Genomic DNA, 18,750 nt, shown 5'->3' on the forward strand with positions numbered 1-18,750 from the left:
TCTGCAACATAAGAGGGTTTAGCAAGATGGCTGGTTGATAAAAATCAATAATAGTAGTTACTAATGGTAACTACATTTCATAGACTAGCCACAAATAGTCCAAAAAATACAAAGTTCAGACACAGCCCCACAGAACATCTCCCTAGTCAACATCTCCCTGATAAATATCAAACCAAGTCTGACTTTGTGCTCGCTTCGGCAGCACATATACAAACCAAGTCTGACTTCTTTATTATCCAAATGCTTTTTAATATCAAAGTACAATGGATGGAGCATCAGAAATGCAGACAGATGTTCTGAAAAGCAGATGATGCCAACAAAGAGAAAGTGCATCTGGAACACTGCTGGCGCCAAGAGAGGCTGTATTACTACATGTGGTGCAACTATTCATTAACAATACCAACTGTCTGACAATCAGGAAGATGTTGTAAATTCTACATCCTACCACAATGGTTTGAACGTACATTTCACTGGGACATTTCACTGGGTTTTAGTTACATGTTAGAAAACTGACTGAGAGTTCGGATTTGTTGAGTGACACACTTTGATTCTTCCCATTGCAAATAATTGGAACTAGACTTCCAGGTAGCACTCTCCCTCAGAACATCTGCAAATTCTTAAGAAAAATATCAAAATTTTTTTATAGTAAGCTCTAAAATATGAAAAGATATGTCTGGCTTATATATGCAGGTTCAAAACTCTCCTACTTCTGAGAATGGGTGTTGCATGTGTGTGACAAGCTAATTCTAGAAATGTTCACAGAAGAATAAAAGGCCAAGATTCCTGAAGAATAACACCATATAGGGAGACTTGCTCTACCAGGTATCATGACTTATTATGATGCTTCAAGAGATTAACAATGTGGTATTGGCCTAGGAATAGAAAAAAGAGTCATACATAAACAATTGATAGAACTGGCACTGTGGATTGGTGGGGAAAGAAAGAACTATTCAATAAATGGTAATGGGCAACCGAGTTAAAAAAAAATTACACACCATTCATAGGAAACCATTCCAGAAAGACTGAGAAGTTTTAATGTAAAAGGCAAAACTATAAAACTTTTAGAAGACCATATAGGAGGAAAATTGTTACCATCTTTGGCTGGTGCCATGAAAGACAAAGAGAGGCTGAGGAACAGTTACTAATTACAGGAGCCCTAAGAGAGATGCTAACTCAATATAATGCAGGGCCCTGCACTTGACACTAGAGAGGGGAAGAAAATGCTGTAAAGGATCTGGATGTAAATGCTGTAAGGGATCTGGATGAGTCAACAGTTAGAATCTGAAGATAAACTCTCTATTAGAGTGTAATATCATTTCAATGTTAAAGTTTCTGATTTTGATCTATGCTTATGGAAGGGAACACCCTTGTTCTCAGGAGATAAACACTGAAGGATTTAGAAGGAAAGGAGCCTGGTGTCTTCAGCTTGCCTTAAGATGGCTCAGCACTCATTAGATAATGTGAACTGTGTGTATCTGTTTGCACAAATTGTTAACAACTGATGGACACAGGTGAAGAGTATATATAGGTGTTTCTACTATGCTGGTTGTTTTAAATATGAAACTATTCAGAAATAATCTAAAACTTCTAGCTGTATTTACTTTCTATGCCTATGAAGATTTTCTAGGGTAACTATCTATAATAAATGACAAAACATAATCCTCACCAAAATAGTAAGACTAGAACTAATCCCTTTGCTTACTTGAAATTGCCAGTTTCCCAGATGATCGACATCTTTAATATACACGTGGTAATGTCCTCCGTAGCAGCCACCTTTGTGTATTATGACTGAGAAGAGCTCATATACATACTCCAAGTCATCCGTGTCACTCTATGAGAAAAAAAGAGCATAAACGGTGATGGTTTAAGTAAAATGGGAAGATACATTACCAGAAAGAAAGAATTTCACTCTTAAAATAAGAGACTTGTTTATTATTATTTAAGGATAAATTAATATAAATTTGAACAATTGGCTTTAAATTTAAAAATTTTTAATTCTTAGACTGAAAACAATCATTCATCTAACACTAATCACACAACAACTAAGCAAATTCTGCCTCTTAACCATGAAAACACAGAAAATATTATTTTTATGTTCTTTGCGTAAGATCACATGCACCAAGATGCTATTACAACATGCTCCCCTATGTGTCTGTGATAGTTTTAGCAAGAGAACACTATTTTTGTGTCATATCTACTATGCTGCTTTAGAAATGTGTTCTGTAGCTGTGGAATTGGTCCTGTATCCCAACTAGATGGTCATGCACCTCCAAGTCAGAGCCATACCTATGATCATCCTCTGCACCACAGGAAACTAAGCAATTACCAATATTAGCTGTTTGTTCAGAGGCAGTTTAGTAGGAGGAAAAGGTTCTTTCTTCTATGATCCATCTTTTTTATAAATAATGTGCTCTATAATTATGACTGACCTGATCAGTGAACACTTACACTGACATTAAAAAAAAAAAAATCTAAAAAAAAAAAAAAAAAATCTACTTTAGGTTAAAAGATCCTTTGCATGTGAATATGTTACTTGAAGGGGTGCCAGTTATCTGAGAAACTTATTTGTTTGAAACATTATAAAGCAAACAGTAATTTTTTTCAATGTCTGGTTCAGGCAAAAGATGAGAGATATAAACGATGTAAAGTGACAATTTTTTTCATTGATACAGAAATCAAAATGTAAAATTATGGTCAATTTCTTAACTAGTACTCAATGTTTTACCTATTTCAATTTTGTAATCTCCAAGTTTGTTAAAATAATGTGACAAACTGTTTTAAAAGGGCTAAATTTTTTCTATATGAGATGATGCATGTTAACTAACTATAGTGTGGTCATTTTGTAATACATGTAAGTCAAACCATCATCCCGTCTACCTTAAATGTACTCAGTGATGTCTGTCAATTATTTCATAATAAAATTGGAAAATTACAAAAGAATTAATTCAATTATCCTGAAAAATTATTATTATTATTACTTTTAAGTAGGCTTCATGCCCAGCATGGAGCCCAACATGGGGCTTAAACTCATGACCCTGAGATTAAGGCCTGAGCTGAGATCAAGAGTCAGATGTTTAACCAACCGAGCCACCCAGGCGCCCCCCAAAACTGTTTTATTCAGGCAGTAAAAGTAGGTGAGGCAAGTATATTAACTTGCTCTGGAAAAACTGTTCATTCTGTATATGCCAATAAAACTCCAAAAAGCTCAGATATCAGGCTTGAAGAAGAGGAAGGCCCATCCATTTAAGAATAAAGGAAATATAACTTTTATACACAGAAACTCAATAGCTAGTTAATAAATGTTCTTTCTGGTCTTGATAAACATATAAATAATGATTTATAATAAATACAACAGTTTCATGGCTCTGATCTTGGCATTTATTGCAATTATATAGAAAATACTTTATTTTTCTTAAGGTTTTTTTTTTTTTTTTTAAAGATTTTATTTATTTATTAGCGACAGAGAGAGAGAGGGGTAGAGACACACAGGCAGAGAGAGAAGCAGGCTCCATGCAGGGAGCCCGACATGGGTCTCGATCTTGGGTCTCCAGGATCACACCCTGGGCTGCAGGTGGCGCCAAACCGCTGTGCCACCGGGGCTGCCCTAGAAAATACTTTAAAATGGCATTTTAAATATTTTAAAATCGTACGTTGATTGTATCATTAATTTGTTTTCAAAACTTTCCTGTGATTCAAGGATTATAAATTCTAGTGAAATTCCAATTATCTATTCACTTTCTAGATGTGTAATTCATTATTGCATCTCATGTAAACTAAATCCAAATAGCAAAGTACTTAATTAATGGTAATTTCTCCTTAATGTAGGGTTATTTCTTATTTTGTTCTTAATTTTTCCTTTAAGATTTTTTTCAAGGAGAGTTTAATAAAAAGAACTGAAAAAAAATCATACTTTGGAAATTCAAAAGGACTGTAATAAACCAGTAGTTCTCAGCCGGCACTGATTTTTACCCATATCCTCCCCCAGGAGACATGGACATTTGGCACAGTCTGGATATTTTTGTCACTACTGAGGGTGGTGTGGCAGGGTTGCTACTGTCATTCAGTGGGCAGAGGCCAGGAATGTAGCTTAAAATCCTACAATGTATGGAATACAGCACCCACAGCAAAGAATTACCCAACTCAAAATATTAACAGTGCCAGGTGGAAATATTCTGCAATAAGTCAACCAGAAACCAGGTCAATTAAAGATTCAATCTTGAGAGGAGAAAAGAAAGAATTTCACAATAAAATTGTTCAAACCTGTTCACAGAAAGGCTTGAAATTGATCCGGAGAGGGAATGTGTAACAGCTAGTTTCCTTGTATCGTTCACGCTTCACAAAATCGAAATTAAATCTTAATAATGAAACAGTAAGAAAGGGAGGCAGCTTACGTAATTTGGCCGACTGTTGAAAGAAAAAATTTTAAAGTTTTTTTTAAAAGCAGAGTTAGAGAAAAGAATACATAATGTTTCTTAAGATTGAAAAAGCAACCTGTGATGCAGTTTTAAGAGAAATGTGTCCTTCAATCATATAAATTCATCTCCTTGGACTGAAGTCAGCTCTTAATATGAATTCATCTATTTCATGGGACTAAGGGTGATACTGCTCATTTATGTTAACAACTAAAAACGTACAACCCAAATTTATGTTTGTAGTGTTGATACCCTAAAATCAAAGGTGTCCGATGAGCATGTGTCACTGGTGCTCGCTCTGCTAACACAGCTCCTTCCCTGTGAGTTCTGGCCTTTCACCTACCTCCATGGTGCCTCCACTTTGCCCAGCATGCCCTTTATTCACAAAGAACTGCAGCTCTTCACCTGGGACCTATGGACCGGTTTCAGCGGATCTGAACCTTTGATATTATATGGTCTGCACAAATGTGTTTTTGTGGGGAGAAGATCCACAGCTTTCATTCGACTTTCAAAGGGCTCTCACCCCCCAAACGTTAAGATCCATTGATTGGGGTTTTACAATGACTGTCCTTAAAAGCAAGTAAAAGTTATTTTTTATTTCCTTCCTTTAAAACAAAACACTAAATTAAGCTGCTTTTTATTTAAAAGTCATCAGCTTTCCCCAACTTCCTAGCACTAATGGTATGCTGGGTAGGGGGTGGCCAAAAAAATCCTTTCCATCTGTAAAGTCGTCCTTAATTATATTATCTTTACATATATATATCTAATGTTCCTAAAAATGTATTTAAAATGATTCCACAAATTGGGGGTTAAAAAAAGTTAAGTGAAAAAACAGCTATTATAACATGGCAGATTTTCCAACAAGTTAAAAAAAAATACATCTAAAAATTCTGAGTATCTCATCTATACTATGGCTGAGAAAAGACTGCTCAGAATAAGAAAATCTATGTTAATTTAGGTAGCACAACCACATGGAAATTTAGAGTGCAATTTTAAAAGTACTGAGATGAAAAAATTTCCACTGAAAAAGAATTAAATTAAACCAAAACATAAAAAGTACATGCAAGAACTGCTTTTGTTGAGCTAAAGGTTGTTTTACCAATGTGCAAATTAAGTTCAATAAAACTAAGAACACGTTTAAGTATCCTTCCAAGAATTTTCATCTGCTGAGTTTTAGATTTGTTAGATCATAATTGTAACACCAAAGGTGAAATACAAAATAAATAAGCAAAAAAATAAACTTCTTTATTTGTGTGTCACAAATAGGCAAAGGCTGAATGGAAATACATATTAAACAATGTAAAATTCACCCTGTGGTTTCAAATCCTATTGGGAAAGCTACCGGCATGGAGGAATTTTTTTTTAGTTTTTTTTTTTTTTTTTTTTTTTTTTTTAAACATTCTCACAACCTCCAGGATCTAAATCAATATTGTGTGTTATCTGAATCAGTCCTCATTTTGTTTGACGCAAAATTCAGTAAGTGTCAGCTCTAGGAATGGTGCTCTCTGCCATGCAGGTCAGTGCAAAAACCCATCTTTTGTGATAGCTCTATATGCCAGTGCCCAGTAACCACTGACTAGAAAGCCCATCACATCATCTGGCAGCAGTGAAATAGTAAGGCTTGTCCTCCTTTCATCCTTATAGTAAGAAACCCAGAGGTACCCTGTCTAGCCCTTTAACTGGCAAGATGAGCATTTCCCACTAGGGGAAGGGATTGGGGCATATTAGATTTGCAAGTCAGGGAGGGTGTATCTATCAATATTGTAAAATAATCTCATGTGCAGAAAATGAAGCCCTTTTTTTGCAGTAGTAAGCAAAGAAAGGAAAGCTCAACGAGTTTCTTGGGAGAAATAAAAACATATCACCTTATTCCTAATGGTACTTTGCCAAAAGCAAGGATACGGGGAGTTTATTTTAAAAAGGTATATTTAAGAAACACTGAGGTACAAATAAATTTTTCCTGGAGAAAAAAAAGTTGAGAGAATTATTAGATTGAAAGCTTAAAAGAATTCTTGATAGTACAAAATTAAAATACAGATATGTAGAATGTAAATGTCTTTTCTTAGTCTAAAGTCTAAATGTCTAAATCCTTAGTTGCAATTAAGAGCTTCATGTGTATCTTCCAGACTTTTTCATACAAGCTGACTTCATGTGACAACACTTCATGCTACCAAGGACTGTGTGCGCCCCCTGAAAGGCGGCAGGTATCTATCCTTACCTTTGCAGCTTTAACCAGCTTGTCACAAGTCCCACAGTGGTATAAGTTGTCACAGTCAAAAACTTCCTCTTCTACATACATGTTCCAGAGGGCATCTTCCAAACTTGACACATTTTTGACTGCTACGGTTAGATCTAGGAAGTCTTCCTGAAATACACATGAATATAATATTGGAAAAGCAATCTCACAGCAGTTCACAAACATATCACCAACTCCTACATATATTGGGAATAACGGATAACTTTTCCGTAAAACACTGTATGTTTAAAGATAAAGATACTGCGAAATTCATCACACAAAATTACCTTAAATCTAATTACAATTTGGCTTAAAATAGGTCAGGAACTAGTTCCTAAGTTCCTGTAGCTATAATAAAAGCTATTTTAGTGGGAAATAAAACAAACCACTGGGCACACATCTGACCCAAGTGTGCAGTGCCTATTAGTTGTCTCTAGACTAGAGCAGCATGGGCAGGGCGGATTAATGTAAACCCCGCTTCCTCCTCTTCTGCTAGCGCTGGTTTAAGATATACCAAGGAAGTTCTAAGAAAAAAATTATTCTGAGCCAGGATAAAAAGGTATTTTTATGAAAATTAAGAGGAGAGTATTTTGTAAACAGGAGTCTAGCGACACTACTATAACTACATTTGAATTACAACTTACTTATAGTAATACACACTTAAAATCTGACAAGCTTAAATCATTCACAGTTTTATGTGTGTGCTTAGCGTTCCTCTAAGGAGTTATTACAGGGACTGTAAAATAATAAAACTCTATCTAGTTCATGGTGGAAATCTAAAGTAATACAAGCAACACTTATATGTAATGTATAATATGTATGTATGAAAAATTAATGTTGAAAATATGTGTCTTCATATATATGATTTCTTGAAATTTCTTTGTGAATTATTATAGTTAAGTCAATCATGTGGTAACCCAAAAACACACATCTTAATATTTCCAAACTAGGCTGACCAAACCTTCTAGTAGAACAGGCAAAAAGGACCAAAAAGGACCAGGAAGTATTTTTTATCCCCAACTCTTTCATAGAAAATAGAAAAAGTATACATACTCAAAAAAGCAATTAATGCAAAATTTAGAAAATGGCATATAGGTTTTTACTCATACAGTCAAACACAGCAATTTTCTCTAACTCTTGCCATAACAAACAGAGATTTTTATTGAGGGACAACTGTTCAGTGATGCAAACAGGCGCTGTACAAGATTTATAGAGCAAGCAGAGATTATTTTATGTCATGAGCAAATTTCCAATATCTAATTTCCGATGAGATTAAATGGACAACATAAACTCATACGTACAGATAAACTTTCTGAGGGACGTTAATTAATGAAACCCAATATTTAATTATAGACATTTATCAATGTAAACATCCCTTAGTATTCTCTATTACTTCCTTAATTAACTTTTGTTATAATACCCCACCAACTATAATCTTGGCTTTTCTCATGTGGGCATAGATCTCTACTTATAAACGTGCCCCAAATATATTTTCTAATATCAGAGTACTTTGCTTCTTTCAGTTTATATGAAGAAAGCTGGACTGTAAGTTGAGGACTGAGGTGTAATTACAGTAAAAGAAAAAAACGTAAAAAGGTTATTTCTAGTAACAAACACTTCGCTCCTTATGTGGTATTACAGATCAAAGGTTTAAGTACGTGTGTTACAACTTACAATAAAACTTATTACTACAACACGCTTGCATATTCACCTGCTTTTCACTGACATTCTTACACTCTTTACAAACAACCTGGTTAACAACGGTTCCATGATACAGACGATTGATGAGGTCATGGCCGGAGGTCCCGACTAAAGAGGTTTCCAAAGCACTAAAGAGAATTCGATTCAGTTCCTGCACATCATGTTGCCTCATTTCCTATAAAACAGGTAACTTTTAAATGTAATTTGGTGCTTCAGATTTTTAAAAACAGATTTTTAAAGTGGTATTAGTTAAAAAAAAACAAAAAAACAAAACAACACAAGACTTATCTAGAAATCCAAAGGTCAAGCTTCGATCAAATAATAAGGATGACTAAGCTACATGAACTGAGACCATGTTAAGAGATCACTGCTACTCTGATTTTCATTCCAAAATGAAAATACGAATAGGTGGCATTCAGGGTGTACATATAACTGAACTCGCCTGAAAACAGGAAAGTGCTTTTATGCGTGTGGGACACCACGCATGTGGCCATGCCACAGGGGACGGGGGAAACACAACGGTCAAAGAGTAGTCTCTAAGAGCTGGCAGCGTAGGTGAAGTCTCACATCAGGGGATCTGAATGAGCAGCATCTGAGAAGAACCAGAATTTTGCTCGCACATAAAGACCCACTAACAGAAAGCTGAGAAAAATTCTGATGGCACCTGCTTCACTCCATCATGAGTCACACAACTATGTGTGAAGAAGAGACTGATCGCCTTCAGAACGACAGATAAATGGGAACTGGGGGAGGCCACCAACACTCAGAAGCAGAGCTGAGTTAGGGGAGCAGTGGGAGGGAGGGGGGGAACCAGGAGACGAGGTCATGGGAACCGGTGGGAGCTGCTGCTTTGAGTGGGGCATGAGTGCTCCTGAGAGCCCATGGTGAGCAGAGAGGTGTCTCTAGGAACCTGGAATGTGGAGGTCATGAGCAACTTTGACAGGAAAGGTAGAAAGGAGGTAGAGTAGCAATGAAAGGTGAAGTATAGACCACAAGGGAGGACAATTTTAATGAAAACTTTCACAGAAAAAAAGCTGATGAAGTGGATGACATCCGGAGCAAAAGTGGGCCTCGGGATCTTGTTTGTTAACATACAAGCCACTGGAAGATGTGAATTTCTCCAGTATAACTGGCTCTGGAGGGAACTTGTGCAAGTTTTCAAGCTGTTTCTGAACAATTCTAAGTTTGGAAAAGGTGCTTCTGAGTCCCTCTCTACCAGTCCTAGCAGGTTTCTGGAGGGATTTTATTTAGGAATTAATAAATAAGTAAGGTTTTCACTGCTCTAAGAGTACGAAATGAGTGACTCAAAGGAAGCTCAGGATCAAAAAGGCAAATCCTTCTGCTGATGACAAGATTAAAAAAAACAATGTGGCCATCACTCCAGTAAGATACTACTTGACAATAAAATGGAGTCTGACATATACTATATAAGGGGCTTGAATTGTGAAAACAGGATTTCAAGTGAAAGAAGTCAGTTTCAAAAGATCTCATATCCCATGATTCCATTTCTGCAAAATGTCCAGAACAGGCAAATCCGTCAAGGTAGAAAGGGGGTGAGTGGTTGCCAGAGTCTGGGGGTCGGTGACTACCAAGAGTATGGGGCTTCTTTCGAGGGGTGTGTGAAATGTTCTAAAATCGATTTCTGTGGTGGTTGTAACAACTCTGTGAATACACCAAACTGCTGACTTGTACCTTGAAGGGTGAATCTTCTTGTATGTGAATCGTATCTCAACAGAGTGGCCATTTTTAACACTTTCTTGTTTTAAAGGGAAGAATTAACCCTTAGCACCTCCACACCAGAAACTTAACTGTGTGATACCCCATTTTCTTCAAAGCCCACAGCATCATCTGATTTAGGAGTCTTCCCTGCAGGGAGACCGGAGTGTAAACTTTATTGTTGAAGGCAATATAACATTTATTCTTGCCATTGCCTCTTTAATATCTGTGATAGTCTCCCACACCTCTCTTTTGCAAGAACACATCGGTTCCATGAAAAAAATCGCAGCCTATCAGTATTGACAAGCACCTTTACTCACTGCTGACATGTTCAGTGTTTGCATAGAGTGAAGCACCCTTTAGAAACATCCAATGGAAAATGAGAGAGCATCCATACACAGGAGGATACAGGAACAAAGTGAAGAGAGTCCAGAGAGGAGCAGGACAGGGAAAATGAAAAGACCTGCCAAGAACGTTTGCACCTTTCGCTTGAAGCAAGTGTTCCAGTGAGGATACCCAGACTCAAACACAAAAGCACGTCATAAAGGCAGACAGAATTATTGCCGGTCAGCTTTTTGAGCTGATTAGCAGTTTGTTATATACATGCCAGTTTCTCTGTAGCAGATGTTGTATCCCAACTAGGCTTTATCAAGGGTTGAAGCTGTAAAAGTCAGCTCTTGTTACTTCTCCCTGCACCCACAACCCTCTCTCTCATGCCAAATCATACCCGTCCATAAAATCCTGCACAGAGCAAGTTCTGGCTTGTAGTTACTTAACATGGGAAGTAACTATTTCAACTACTTCTTGAGATCCTAAGACAAAAATTAGAGGAGGTTAGATAATGTTATTAAGCCAGTGTTTACTCTCTATTGCTGAGAACTTTGCTCCTTGGAGAAGCCGACCTTCATACCTCATTGCTGGTCCACCCGAAGCTGTCTGTGAGGTCGGCTGTGGATGCTGCATCCTGGTCTAAGAGCAGAAGTTGGGCAAACAACCGTTGTAACTGTAAAGGTATGATCCGAACCTGAACAAAAGGTAAATGCATTTCTAAATGAAATGTTGGTGTTGCCTGGGATGTTTCAAAAGAACTGCAAGAGTTTTCTCTTCTCTTCTAGTTCATTCAGTTCAATCAGGAAACGGTTTGTAACTATTACACAGGGTGAAGTAAGACTCACTTTTCTTTTAAAAATTCTAATTCAATCTAAAAAAGTTTTAGTGATCTGGATTTTTCTGCCTTGACACAGTACAGATCAATATGAGCACCCACATAGGCCCTAAGAGACTCCATGATCCATTACTGCCAGTCATTTCAGTCTCTCCTAGTTCACTTCTCCTCTGAAACTTCTCAGAGACACACCCCCGTGAGGAATCTCCTGGTCATGACTTCCACTCACTGTGGAGTCTGGATACCTCACAGGGCAACGGGGCTGGCTGCACCTGCCTCACCATCTTCCTGCCTTACTTGGTGTGGGGAGGGGTTGGGTTAGGGCAGGCAGAGAAGGATGCTCAGAGCCTGGTGGGCAGCCTGGACTTTTGTAGCTAAAGTGAGAATAAGACTTTAGATACTTTTACGGCAATTTGACGTTGCCACCACATTTTTTATCGTATCTTGCAGAGTATGATCTGCAAGAGACTGGGAACAAAAGGAAATACTCAAAAACTGGCTCTTTGCAACACAGGTGGTTTGAGAAGAGCTGGGCCGGTCTACAGAAGACTTCTATTAAGAAGTGCAGATTTTAGCCTGAAAGCAATAAACTTAACGGTATTCAAAGCCAGGAAGAACAAGATTAGAGATGTTCTTAAAATACGATTTGCTCACTCAGCTTATTTCCAGAATACCAAAATGAAAGAACACCCGTCTCTACTTTCTGTTGTTACAAATACGTGCATGAAGATTTTCTGGTAGGCTAGTGTTGGGTCAGCTGCAAATATCTTTTTGACCAACCTAGGTCCATAAAGCAGTAGCAGCACTATATTTGAAGTAATTCTTTTTGGAAGGAAGATTCTATTACTAGTCGGTATACAGGCCATGTGACTTTTTGAAAATAAAGATTAATATTCGGTAATTGATAAAATTATGAATTTCTATGATTAAGGAACTTAATTCCTTCCTTAAAAAAAAACACATTTCTTCAATACCCCCCAAAAAGACCTTGTGAATCGTAGATTTAATACCTTTGCATCAGGTTTATCCTTATCCTCAAATGAACCAAGCTCTTCTGGGCCAAGGGAAAATAAAGCTTCTAAACAAAACATAGAATCAGAGATATAAATGACGTTATTTCATTTTTAAAAACTGTTCTAGAAAGCCAAAGCCTCCAGTAAATAAAATCTGTTAAATATTCAGAAGTATGATTGTGGCAGTAAACAGTTACTCTACACATTTTACTTCCTGATAACATTACTTTTAACCACTGAGTCCATAACGTAGCACGCTAAGTTTTCAGCAAAGATCTATAAAAGGAAAACTATGCTTATAAAAATAAAAACATCAGAAATCTTTGATGGCTTCCCATTGTCTAAGGCAGTGGGTCCCAAAAGCCACATGAGGAAATACACAATATATAACAGTATCACATGTGTTCATTTATAAGCCACATGTGAGGTTTCCAACCCTCCTTTCAAGAGAAAAGATCATCTTTAACCTGAGCCCACACCCTTCCTTTTTTTGGTAAAAGAATTTCTGTGTTAAGGTAATAACAGATGGTAGTGACCTTACCTGGAAAAATAAGTTGGTAACCCAGGGCCAGTCTCCACAATTGTTTTATACTTCCAAATCTGGGCATGCTGCCCACTGGTACATATGTGAATCTTTTTTTTTTTTTTTTAAGATTTTATTTATTTATTCATGAGAGAGACACAGAGAGAGAGAGAGGCAGAGACACAGGCAGAGGGAGAAGCAGGCTCCACGCAGAGAGCCTGATGTGGGACTCGATCCTGGGTCTCCAGGATCATGCCCTGGGCTGCAGGCGGTGCTAAACCGCTGCGCCACTGGGGCTGCCCGACATATGTGAATCTTATGGGAAGTTTGTACTCAAACTAGATGGGAACTCCTACTAGGAAACTTTGACCTACTCCAGGGAGAGAAGGGATGGGATAGGTACTGTCTCCCTCTGAAAACCACTGCTACCCTGATGATTACTGCTGTAAATGTTATATTCCTCCTAGAGCTCCTGGCAGGAACCGGGAAGAAATGAGCTACAAACATAAAGGTTAAAGCATAAAACCATACAAGGACTTTTATAATCATTTCCCACTACTCTTACCCATCCTGAACCAGTACAGTGGAACCCAATCCAGCCCTACCGACTCAAGATACCTTCCAAAAAAGTTTCAGAATTCTTCCCACCAGTATCCGCTAATTTTTACCCTTTCTAAATTATATCTCCACTTTAGTAAGCATCAGGATTCATGTGTAGCCTCACATGGAATGCATAGGCCACACTAAGATACAAGCCCATATGTCTGGCCAACGATCTCCTTTGCTGAGAGTAAGATGGCCTGGGCTCTTGCTCAGTGACCTCTCTACTCAGCCCTATCCTCGCTCAGTGGCCCTCTCTGTGACCTGAACTGCTTGTCCACCAAACACCTTTCTCAGTCTCTCTTCACTCTTTTTAAAAATTTTATTTACTTATTTGACAGAGAGACAAAAAGCAGGAGAGAGAGCACAAGTAGACAAACCGGCAGGAAGAGGGAGAGGGAGAAGCAGGCTTCCCACGGAGCAGAGAGCCCGACTTGGGGCTTAATCCCAGGACATGGGGATCATGACCTGAGCTGAAAGGCAGATGCTTAACCGACTGAGCCACCCAGGTACCCCTCTCAGTCTCTTTTTAAGGCTACTTTTCTACTATATGAAAACTTGGACAACTTTTACACTCCCTAGGAATCTTTTGAAATTTATGTTGAAAATTTCTAATGGTGGAATAACTGAGTATTTTTACAGAGAGGATGAGGTCCTAGACCAATAGCACCATTTTGAAATCCCACGTGCGTTTAATCCATTAGATTGGCCCTGGGAAGGGGACAATGGTAAATATTTACTAAATCTCTGGAGAAGTCTTTCTAAGCTTAGAAGCAACAGAAAATGTCAGAAAATTTGCTGAATTTGGTAGTGATGGGAAGAGGGATGAGATACTGGATGCAGGATGAGCCAGATTGTCTGTCCTTAGTATATGGAGACGCTGTGGAGAGCTGAGCCAGTCATGCAGCTTAGTGGCTGAAGGCCCCAATCAGGGCCCTATGCAGATAATGTTCACAGTGAAATCAAGGGCTCACGGAGACTAAGATCCTTGTGGAGGAAGCTAGTTTGCAGAGATAGGCATGAGACAAACATATAGAGAAAAAAAGGGGCAAGAAATCAAGGGTCCCATGAGGTCAGGCTGGCTTCCTATAGGTGATTTCAAGGAGATTCCCCTATATTCTTACAGTAAATCCCCCTTTCAATTGAGCTAATATGAGTGTGTTTCTGTTCCTTATGCACGGTCCGTCGTCTAACATCTTGGTCTCTGGAATTTCAAGATTTTAGAAAGGTAATATGAAGAAGGGGTCATATAGGTTAACATTACATCCTAGCAGAGACTGGGAAAAACAGTATCCATTAATCAAAGAGTTAATATTCCTATTATAAACATATAAATATCCACCTAAGTGAGATAAACAACCTCACATCAGGTCAGGTTCCAACACCAAACAAGTTCAGATCAGGATGTTGCAATGTCCTGGATTTCAGAATTGCTGATCAATGATTGTGGACTGTATAAATGACACCCCATCCCCACTCCAAAAGGCGGGATAGAATTCTTTTGGGTAACTCTGGCTGGAGCGTTTACTACTTTAGAGAAATTTTAAAACTCAGAAATACAAATAGCATAACGATAACGAAGGCAGGCAAAACTCTTTATGCTGTATGTGAAATTATAGGCATTAGAAATCCATTGCCTTATTTGTTACTACAAATTACTGTGATTGCACAGAATATATTTAAGGTAATGTAAGCTTCACATTCCCTTACAGAGAGAATTACCAATTTATTTCTTACGTTAGCAACAATGAACACATACCGTGGGACACACCTTTAACATAATTTATAACTTTGCATAATTGATTACATGGAGAGAGAAGGGTACATATTACTAATCAAAAGCATGTAACACAGCATACCTCTGAATTCAGGTGTGAAATGAAGAGTCTGAAGAAGGGAATTAAGGTAACAGGTTCCACCCTGATTCCTAATTCCGCTTAAATTGGTGAATTCTCTAGGAGCCGGTGGCTCCAACCCTTTGGTCTTTAATTTCTTCTCCCTTCCATACTGATAATCTGACACAGTGGAATAATCTTCTTCAAACAGATCCCCAAACATTGTGAAACTAAGCAGTGCCCTTAAAAAAAAATAGGGCATGTTATTTAAATGCTTTAAAAAAATTTTTTTTTATTGGAGTTCAATTTGCCAACATTTAGCATAACACCCAATGCTCATCCCATCAAGTGCCCCCTCAGTCCCCGTCACCCAGTCACTCCAACCCCCCGCCCACCTCCCCTTCCATCACCCCTTGTTCGTTTCCCAGAGTTAGGTCTCTCTCATGTTCTGTCTCCCTTTCTGATATTTTCACTCATTTTCTCTCCTTTCCCTTTATTCTCTTTCACTATTTTTTTTTTTTTTTTAGATTTTTATTTATTTATTCATGAGAGACACACAGAGAGGCAAAGGCAGAGGCAGAGGGAGAGGCAGGCTCCATGCAGGGAGGCCGACGTGGGACTCGATCCCAGGTCTCCAGGATCACGCCCTGGGTTGAAGGCAGCACTAAACCACTGAGCCACCCAGCCTGCCCCCCTTTCATTATTTTTATATTCCCCAAATGAGACCATATAACATTTATCCTTCTCTGACTGACTTATCTCACTCAGCATAATACCCTCCAGTTCCACCCACGTCGAAGCAAATGGTGGGTATTTGTCGTTTCTAATGGCTGAGTCACATTCCACTGTGTACATAGACCACATCTTCTTTATCCACTCATCCTACAAACATTCCACACATCTCCCGATATTATATTTGGGAGCATCCATCAGAAAGTTCATCAGGTCTGGGCTTTGGAGACCGCAAGACCTCGATTTTTCTCATCTGTGCTCCACACTCCCTGCGTGACCTCAGGCAAGTCACTTAAACCTTTGTTCTTATAGGTCAAATGGGTTTAAATGACCTACCATGCAGGGTCATTTAAACCCAACAAGAGACTTTTATTTTTTATTTTTTTTAAGAAAGGCACTTGGTGCACAGGGTTTGGCTCACAATAATAATAATAATAATAATAATAATAATAATAATAATAAACAGCTGCTTTTACCAAAAAAAAAAAAAAAAAAAAAGGCCTATTGATATATATCCCTGGTGAAAAAAAAAAAGAAAGAAAAACCCCTCTTTACACCTCCTGTCCTGTCCCGCCGGGGTGGCAAAGCCAAACCCTAGACTCTTGAGGGTTGTTGACAAGGGCTTGGGGACCATCAATCAGATCCTGAAATCTCAGCTTCTCACTTCTTGCACCAGATTATGGCACTCAATGGGATGAAATGGAACAAACTCCTCTTTACAGCAGCTGAGTACTGCATCCCGAAGCTGGAGAGCCCTAAGGAGAGGTTCCCGGGGTGGGGGTGGGGGTGGGGGATGCCGATACAACCCAGGAGCCTCAAGGGCCTCCGCCTGGCCTGGGGTGACGCCTGGGGTGATGCCAACGGCGGCCGCTCACGCCCCCTCCCGTGTGCAGCAGGGCCCCTGGGAGACGGCAAATGCAAAGCGCCCAGCACAGGTCCTAAGGGACAGGAAGCCCTGAAATGCAATATATTCCTTTGCAACCCGTTCCTCGGGAGGCACAAAAAATGGAAGTTGGTTGGAAGTCCGGCCTCGAGTTCGAGGTCTGGATTGCGGTTCCCCCCGTCCCAGGCCCTCCAGCCCCGCAGCCCCGCAGCCCCGCAGGCCGCCACGGGGCCCAGGGGCGCGAGGAGGCGCAGGGTCCGCGGGCCGGGGACAGCTGACCCGACCCCCCGAGGCAGCCCCTCGCCCCGCCGTCCTCAGGCGTGCCGCCCACCGCGCCCCCGCGCCTCCCGCGGCCCCACCCCGAGAGCCCCACTGCCGAGCCCCACTTACTGCCTCCAGCCCAGCCCCACGAGCCGGCCCAACCCCACGTTCGAAACAAACATACGCGCCCCAACTGGGCGCAGCCATGCTGGCGGGGGCCATTTATGGAAGGCGCGCACTACGTTTCCCAGGATGCCCGGCGGGAGCGCCGGCCCGCCGCGCGAGGCCTTGTGGGCAATGTAGTTCTTTCGCCCGCAGAGTTCGGGAGTCCAGGGATGGGAGGGCTCGGTGCGGGTCCCCTCGGACAGCCCGCGACGCACGCATTCATTTTTATTTTATTATTTTATTTATTTTATTTTATTTTATTTTATTTTATTTTATTTTATTTATTTTATTTTATTTTATTATTTTATTTATTTTATTTTATTTTATTATTTTATTTTATTTTATTTATTTATATATTTTTTATTTTATTTTATTATTTTATTTTTATTTAATTTAATTTATTTAATTTTATATTTTATTTTTATTTTATTTTATTATTTTATTTTAGATTTATTTTATTTTAATTAATTAATTAATTTATTTATTTATTCATGATAGACACAGAGAAAGAGAGAAAGAGGCAGACGCAGGCAAAGGGAGAAGCAGGCTCCATGCAGGCAGCCCGACGCGGGACTCGATCCCACGACTCCAGGATCACACCCTGGGCGGAAGGCAGCGCTAAACCGGGCTGCCCACATTTTAGAGTTTATACTCACTACTGTTCGCCCTCCAAAACTGTCTCTTGGCACGTTAACCTAAACATTGGAAACTGTAGGGCTTCAAGTTTGCCACGCTCTTCCAAAGACATTTTCCAAATGTGTCACCAGTGAAACGTGTTCCAGGTGCCCCTAAACCTGTGCAACATCCTCAGTGTTTCTTTTGTCTGCAGCAGCTCCGAGAAGCCTACACAGGAGTCCATAAAAACCTCACGTTTTCCTCTCGCCCCACCTCAACACCTTTAGTGAACTATTTCACGGGCTTCTCCTTAGGTTCTACTCTGGCATCTCCCCTGTTCCAGTCCAGTCTCCATCCAGGAATGAAGGAGCAAAACAGGGAGAACGCATCGTTTTTATTTCAGCGAAAGGTTGGAGGGATTGAGAACAGCTGTGGTCATAGATGCGGTGGCAAGGCAGGTGAATCCTCAGGGATTTGTACTTAGACCATTGATTTTAGGGAGATTCTCATGGCTGCACTGTTAAGGAAGTGTTGGTAGGGAAAGTGCTGGGGACAGGACCAGCTAGGAGGCTCCTGGTTGAGGACAGGAAGCCACTGTGGGGTGGCTGCTCCCACTAATCACCGGTCATCCCTCGGGTACTTTGGCAGCCTCCTCTTTATGACTCTGCCCCACAGCTCCTTGGCATTCTATCCTACCCTTTGCTTCTCCGTTGCCTGCTGTGCTTCATACCTCTCTTCCTAAAAGTAGATCTTCCTCAACCTTCCATTCCCTGACCAAGAATGAATGCGAGAAGGTTAGCTCCAGGAAGACACAGGCTCTCTGTTCTACAGAGCTGTATCCCAGCCTCCTCAACGCTTCCTGGCTCATTACAGGCTTGCATTGATTGATTGAT

At 39.7% G+C, this 18,750-nt stretch overlaps 1 protein-coding gene across 7 annotated transcripts in view; it reads right to left on the reverse strand.

Moving 5' to 3' along the window:
* Positions 1–17,337, reverse strand: part of USP40 (ubiquitin specific peptidase 40) — a 77,849-nt gene extending 60,512 nt beyond the window's left edge. For 6 of the 7 annotated variants that reach the window (XR_013363411.1, XR_013363412.1, XM_077869291.1 and 3 more), the window contains exons 1-8: positions 17,207–17,337; positions 15,226–15,443; positions 12,241–12,308; positions 10,976–11,089; positions 8,360–8,524; positions 6,631–6,777; positions 4,261–4,404; positions 1,703–1,831 (exon numbers count right to left, since the gene is read on the reverse strand). Coding sequence is in view for 5 of the 7 variants with exons in the window: in XM_077869291.1 (XP_077725417.1) it covers positions 1,703–1,831; positions 4,261–4,404; positions 6,631–6,777; positions 8,360–8,524; positions 10,976–11,089; positions 12,241–12,308; positions 15,226–15,443; positions 17,207–17,259 (1,038 nt within the window). In the remaining 2 variants the exon portion in view is untranslated. The remainder of the gene's footprint in view (positions 1–1,702; positions 1,832–4,260; positions 4,405–6,630; positions 6,778–8,359; positions 8,525–10,975; positions 11,090–12,240; positions 12,309–15,225; positions 15,444–17,206) is intronic. The other variant, XM_077869292.1, reaches the window with a different exon arrangement.
* Positions 17,338–18,750: the final 1,413 nt, after the last annotated feature.

The sequence above is a fragment of the Canis aureus genome, chromosome 24, assembly GCF_053574225.1.
Source record: "Canis aureus isolate CA01 chromosome 24, VMU_Caureus_v.1.0, whole genome shotgun sequence".
Taxonomy (NCBI): domain Eukaryota; kingdom Metazoa; phylum Chordata; class Mammalia; order Carnivora; family Canidae; genus Canis; species Canis aureus.